At 38.9% G+C, this 6,843-nt stretch overlaps 1 protein-coding gene across 1 annotated transcript; it reads right to left on the minus strand.

Moving 5' to 3' along the window:
• Positions 1 to 839: 839 nt before the first annotated feature.
• On the minus strand, positions 840 to 5,083 carry LOC105934729 (desmocollin-1). The gene is made up of 9 exons (XM_012874854.3): positions 4,969 to 5,083; positions 4,709 to 4,799; positions 4,372 to 4,580; positions 4,167 to 4,271; positions 2,391 to 2,546; positions 1,715 to 1,856; positions 1,475 to 1,629; positions 1,222 to 1,356; positions 840 to 928 (listed from the first exon to the last, which is right to left on the minus strand). Exons 1-9 carry the CDS (start codon positions 5,002 to 5,004, stop codon positions 923 to 925), a joined length of 1,035 nt encoding a protein of 344 aa, XP_012730308.1. The 5' UTR covers positions 5,005 to 5,083; the 3' UTR covers positions 840 to 922.
• Positions 5,084 to 6,843: the final 1,760 nt, after the last annotated feature.

The following is a 6,843-nucleotide window of genomic DNA, read 5'->3' on the forward strand; positions in this document are numbered from 1 at the left end:
TTATTAGTGTTTTTAATGCTTGTGTAATCCCATGCCTAAAATCTATGATTGATAAAACTATATGAAATGTAATCTTACTATATCAAATGCTTTCACTAATCCCTCCTGAAGAAATACAGCCCATAGTTTATGTTTTACCTTGTTAAATGCTTAACAAAATGACAGTCTCATTAAAAATGCAGCATGCAAGAAATAAGTACTTGAAGTAGGTTAAGTCAAGCTTCAATTGTAAATAAAATGATAAACAGGGGGGAATTATTAGTGAAATGTTATTATATTCATTTTATTTTCATTAAGTTACAGTCACTTAGTCTGTTTTAAGAGTTGGCTTTTAGGGATGTTCTACTGTTTTAACTTGAAAACAGGAAGAGCAAATGCTTCTCCCAGACAAGAAATGTCTTACCTTATCCAGCTGTGTATGTTAATCCTACACCCCTCTGTGTGACGACACCCATGTTGTGAACTCCTGAACCCCCCTTTCCCCTCTTTGAAGTTTGATGATAAAGACAGAGGAGACAAATGTCCCGGCAGGAGCAGTGCACAGACATTCAAGGGAGCATGTTCTCCGTCTGGCGCTATTTCCTCCTGTTCTGCAAAAAAGTATAAACTTGTGTTTGTGTGGTTTTCTTTGTAGGATAATAAGGGGTTATTTTTCATAACCCTATCAGTCAAAGTTCTACAAGTCAATATGTGAGCAGAGGTACATTTTGTGAGCTGGTAACCAGCTGGAATGAGACGAGATGAGGTGTCGGTGACTCCACAGAGACTTGTAAAGGTAGTCGAACTTTGTCTCTGGACCGACTGAGGAAATGTCCACAGGAGTTTCTATCTTGATGTTCTTGCATCTGGCTTCAGGTTGGTTTGTCGGCAGCCTTCTCTCTTTTTCTTTTTTTTTATTTGGGGTGGTTTATTCTCCTCGATTTCAACCCTACAATGGCACACAGTCGGGGAACAACTTGCAGTCAAACTCACCATCTATCACAGCCAGTTGCGTAGCCAGAAATTGCTTTTTGTCCGGGCCAAATAAAATAAAATGGGTGGGTCAAATAATTATTGTTTAAAATAAGTTTTATATGTGTGTTGCACCTTTATACGTTGCGTAGCCATGCAGGGAAAATCCCATAAAAGCCCATTCTTAGACAGATTTATGCATTTGTTCATTAATTTAGGTATTATCATTATTACTTTTCTAATTTGTTTATTCATCCTCTAAGCACTTACGGATGTTTGGCTGAAAGTTGGTGGGTTGTCATTGATGTCGACCAAGGTGATTGTGGCCGTCGCGGTGTTAAAAAGACCATCTGGTGCCCCCTTCAAATCTCTGATTTCTATAGTCACCATATGTGTGTCTTTTGTCTTGAAATAAAACATGAGAAGAAAAAGGTCACGTGTTGAAATAGGAGATGAATATAAACCAGTTTGTTACGTTTCAAGAAACAAAGTCAATCATCTGTTAAGAGTTGGCAGGGCTCACCTCTCGGTCAAGTTTATTTGACACTGTGGTGATGACGCCCGTATCTGGGTTGATGGCAAAATATTCAAACCCGTCTTTGAGCGTGTATTTGATCTTCACGTGGTCTGTGTCGGGATCATCTTTGTCCATGGCTTCCACTTTGCCCACCACCAAATCTATGGGAAAAAGCTTGTTTATTCAGGGGATGCTTTCGGTACGCCTTTCATACAACTTGACGGTTGGGTGCTCGCTGCTCCTTACTTGTGGTTTGCTCGAACACAGCAAATATAAGCGGGCCTGTAAACTCTGGCTTATTATCATTTACATCGTCCACTGATACAGTGAGGTCCAAAGGTAAGCCTTTAGGCTGATTGTTAATTTTGTCCAAAGCGTTGATCGTTAGCTGTGAATGCACACATTTTGAAACATTGACAAATATCAGTGACAATCATGCGTAAAGCACATCTACTAACTGAATTAATATTCAGCATCAGATTAAAACAATAAATGTCTTATAAAACAGAAAAGGTTCCATTATCCACTGTCGCAACTGATAATGAAAACTGAGGCTATGAAATATTATTAATAATATTTTTTCACCCTACATCTGGTCATGGTCAAATAAAGAATATAGTTTCTCTGTAAAATTTGAAACGTGAACCTGCAGCGAAATAAGACTTTTAAGTGTCTCTTTGAAACTGCTGGCTTTTTTTGCCTTGTAAATTCCTTACATTTAATTGTTGCATTCTCATCTATAAAAAAACGGGAGAAACAACCTAGTTTGCATTTTTGCAAACTAGGTTGTACTGTCCTGCTTATAGAATCTCATTTAAAATAAAACAATTAGCCAGTAAATTAACTGCGAATAAATGATTGTAAAAAGGAGTCAAAACAAGTTAGTACAGGAGGTTGAGAATTTCCTTTCTAGAAAACCTACTATGAATTTTGGAAACTCCTCACGGTCCAATGGCTGGTGCACTTTCAGTACCCCAGTTTCTTTGTCGAGGCTAAAGATGTTGAGGGGGTACTGGTTCGCTCCAGGTCCTTCAATGGTGTAGTACACATCATTTACGACTTCTGAATTTGATGCAATCTATAAATGACAAACGAAAATAAACATAAAAAAGTAGCAATTTTACAAAAGCATTAATTAACATTGTGATTAAAATTAGCCATACATTTATAATAGGTTAATTATAATCGGTGACTCTTGCACACTACTCTTAATACGACTGGGTATTAAGAGTAAATGGGTAACTTTGAGGTTCAAACTATTTTTTCCATAGTTGATTCAATGAGAGCTTCAATAAATGCTGCACCTACATTTTAAAATCTGCTTAAATGTGCACATTATGTCCTGTTTACCAGCACAGCTGCACTACTGAATGTAACTCTTGTAGAGAAGCTTGCATGATTAAGACAATCATTGTTTATTGATCTTTGACTGTTTATAGTTATAGATTTAAATCCAAAAACATTTTTGCTAATTGACTAAATGTTTTTTGTCATCACTTTTACCTGCAGTAAGTGCTACAAAATTCTAAGTCAAGATGGAGGCTAAAACCTTGAAAACAAACCAAATGTTTTTCTGTTTGTTTTTCTGTAAGGTAGGGATGTACAACATGAGGGCCAGGAAGCAGTTTGTGTTCCTCGGAATGATTTTGTGTGGCCCTTGGCAGCACTTCAAGAACAATAAAAAAAGCAGTCTATTAGCAAGGATTAATAGTGCAGATTGAAACCATAAATACTAAAAATGTTAGATCCAACACAAGAATTTATCTTTTGGTTACATTATTTTCATTGTAAATCAGACATAATCCTTTATTGATTTTTTTTACTCAGTGTTTATTAAATTCTTGCTTTAAACTTAGTTAAATATATCAAGCGTTTATGACGAGTGTCGTTTATCCCTCTGTTGCTGGGAAAAGACAAAACAAATTCTATACAAATAAAAAAATAAAAAACCAAAACAAAGTTGATACCCCTAAAATTAGGATATTATTTTGCTTTCATTCAATTATGCAAACATGTTGGACCTTTTTTAGATTTCAGATCTGGTTTACAGATCAGCCTACTTTGTTTCATTAATCACTGTGTATATAGTTTACTGCAGGACAGGTGAAAATGAAAAAGTGACCACTTTTTACTGTGCTGGACAGGTGACCTGTCCTTGGCGTGCCCCGCCTCTTACCCAATGTCTGCTGGAGATGGGCACCAGCTCACACCACGACCAGGCATTGACCAGCAGGTGTAGACAACGGATGGGTGGACTAATTTAAACGTGCCAGCATTGGCCCACATGGCAAAGGTTTTGACACCACTGCTCTGAGGCACTCTGGTGTGGTTTGAGGTTGGATAACTTTGTACGTACATGCAACAGCTAGAAACACATTAATACCCTTAATACGCGTTTTGGGGTCTTCTGGACTTCACGCAGTGTATAAGTACAGGCCATGTACCATTTGCTTTTTACCCAGCTCTGTGTCATAAATAGTGAGCTTCCCCATATTCTTGAAATAAAAAAATAGTTCTATAAATGTGTTTTCCACATTATGACGCCTTCAGGGCCCTGAGATGAATAAAGTGCTGCCTTGGCGCAAAGTAAGGAGATATAAATTTAATTTAGGGAAGAACAAAAGTTGTAGATTTGAATTAGGGAAGAACAAAAACATTGACCCATGTGGAGAAAAAAAAACTCATAGATTTCACATACCCTTTCAACGTCTTTAGGAAAAGGCCCAACGTCATTCTCCAGTATGTTGATGGGCGGAGGACTCCACCGTCTTTTAGTGCGCTTCAAAATGGCCTGACCCTTTTCCTATAACGTAAGATTATTATTATTATTATTAGTAGTAGTAGTAGTAGTAGTAGTAGTAGTATTGATGTTGTTTAAAACCGTTGTTATTCAGCGCGCTCACATTGGTCTTCTGCTTTGTACCGCAGACAAGGTGAACTTCCATCTCACTTGCCGGCCCACTGCCGTCCTGAGCCCTGACAGAAAATGTTCGCCCGCTGGTTGCCACAGAGACCGGACTGAGCGCTACTACAACCCCGTTGCTCTGTACGGTAAAACTAGGGTCCTCCACAGTTAAATGAAGAGTATCGGGGTCACAGCCGACAGCTTCAACTAAGATAAAACATCCAAAAGGAAGAAAGTGGGTTAAAAAAAGCAAACAACACCAAACCATACCGATGCGATGATTTAAAGAAGTACAACACAGACCGCCTGTAGGTGAGAGTTGAGAGCAGCGGTACCTTTTGTGAGGTGGTATCCAGCTGGGATGGTTTGTGGCGAAAGGACGTAGAGAGAGCCGGGGATAGAACATGACTCCACGCAGGAAAGGATCTGAGGAGGGAAGAAAGTTGTTTTCACTATCTTAACAGGCTTGTCTCTCTAAAGGGGTACTCGTGTTCGTTACATGCGTCACATTCGCGAGAAAACAATAATGGAAAAGCATTGAAAGAAAGTAACGGTTTTCGAAAAAAAAAAAAAAAAAGACTATTTAAAGACTTACCAGCAGCAAGTAAACGGGATATAAAATCTTTGTCATTTTAGAGTAAAGGGTAGTCGGACTTTGTCTCCAACTCAGGAAAAGTCCACTGGAGTTGCTATCTTGATCAAACAAATGGCAAATGTTCTTGCATCAAGCATCTAGCAGATTGTACGGAAGCCCATTGCTGTCACTTGAAACATTTTTTTTTCAAACTTATTTTGTAAACGTAATAAATATATTGTATAAACATGATGATTATATTGTATAAACGTGATAATTATATTGTATAAACATGATAGTATATTGTATAAACGTGATAGTATATTGTATAAACATAATATTTATATTGTATAAACGTGATAACTTTATCCAGATGGTGACACTAGTAAGCTTTCAGTCTGACTCATTTAAGACGAAGATGAAGAAGAAGACTTTTTTTTTTTACTTTTAACAAAATTTAATTTACATGACATCAAAAAGATAAAACAATTTTGGTAAAACCAAGTCTCATTTATATAAAATGCTTAAATAAGGAGCTTGTTAAATTGGAGTTCTCCTTCATTAGACATGTCGCATAAAATCTTATTAAAACCGCACAACTGCATAAAATCATCCATGTTTTGTGTGGCTCTGTGGAAGTGAAACTCCAGCCTAATCCTGGCTTTAACTTTGCACTTCCACAGAGCCACATCATCAAGATGGTGTCCAGCCTGCGACTTGTCCCTCCGAGATATATAGATTGCCATTTTTGCCTCAGCAATTAAAAAGTTTAAAATCTGAGATTTTGCCTTAGTGGCTCTGCTGTAATGCACACCATTGATAAAAAACAGCATTTGTAAAAACCACACCAAAAAGGCTGAAACATCTCATCAAAAAACTAAAAAAAAAAATCGATCTCACATATTCCATAAAAACATGAAGAGCACTCTCAGAGAAGCTACAGAACGGACACACGTATAAAACTCCAGGACTGATGACCGATAAAAAAAGAGTTTGTGGCAATAGCACCATTGAGGATTCTCCGCTGCAGGTCACCAGTCCGTTTCCTCACTGGAGGCTTGTAAAGAGTTCTCCATTGGGGCCTCTGTCCTCCGAGCTTGTCTCTCCACACGCTGAAAGGTCTGTTTCTCAAAGTCTGTTTATTCATAATTTTTACATTAATCTTGTACAGCATCTGTGGGCTCGTACTGCACAAGGTCATCTTGGGGGCCACGTTATATAAGAGAGGGCCGCTGTCCTCTGTGAAATCAGGGTCCAGTTGAACGTCTGGAAACGGGTCTGTCGGGTCAGGTTCACATTGTCCAGTGGAATGCAGCTGCAGCAGATGTCTTTCTTTGGCTGTCAACCTCTCAATTCACCCGATCGAGGAAGCGCTGTATCAGCCTGTCAGACCGGACCCCCAGCAGTGAACCCACTGCCTGGATGTTGCTGAAATCCGGTCCAGCTGCTTCCACCAGCCTTCTCACAGTCGCCATGCTAGACCTGCACAACGACTCCGACAGATCCGGTAAAGTACCGTCACAGAGGTCCAGTCTCGCTCCGCACACCAGAGGTTCTTCTAAAAGCCAATGCAGAGAATTGTACGTTTTGGATCTGTGTAATGTAAAAAAAAAAAAAGCACATGACTTTAAAATGCTCTGATAAAAACAAGGCAACCCTTTTAACTTTAAAAAGCTAAAATTGGTTAAGAACAGAGCCGCATCTAGCCCCAACCCGCTCACACATCTTAAAAAAGACTGCATTGTCCCGGACCTTAGCAAAGCTGTCAGCTGGCCTGGGTTCATCCACTCCACTGCCATTAAGATTTGGCTGGGTAATATCCCAAACCACCATGTTGAAAACCTATGGGAAAGCTATGCAAGGGCTGTAGCCCAGTACCATAACAAGACTGATTGC

This window comes from Fundulus heteroclitus, chromosome 6 (assembly GCF_011125445.2).
Source record: "Fundulus heteroclitus isolate FHET01 chromosome 6, MU-UCD_Fhet_4.1, whole genome shotgun sequence".
NCBI classification, from domain to species: domain Eukaryota; kingdom Metazoa; phylum Chordata; class Actinopteri; order Cyprinodontiformes; family Fundulidae; genus Fundulus; species Fundulus heteroclitus.

Excerpts from the sequence above, each read along its gene's own strand:
- LOC105934729 (XM_012874854.3), bottom strand. The coding sequence starts at position 5,004 with ATGACAAAGATTTTATATCCCGTTTACTTGCTGCTG. Across the intron at positions 4,800-4,968 it reads ATCCCGTTTACTTGCTGCTG|ATCCTTTCCTGCGTGGAGTC; the intron begins GTAAGTCTTTAA and ends TTCCCTCCTCAG. Across the intron at positions 2,547-4,166 it reads TTCCTAAAGACGTTGAAAGG|ATTGCATCAAATTCAGAAGT; the intron begins GTATGTGAAATC and ends TGTCATTTATAG.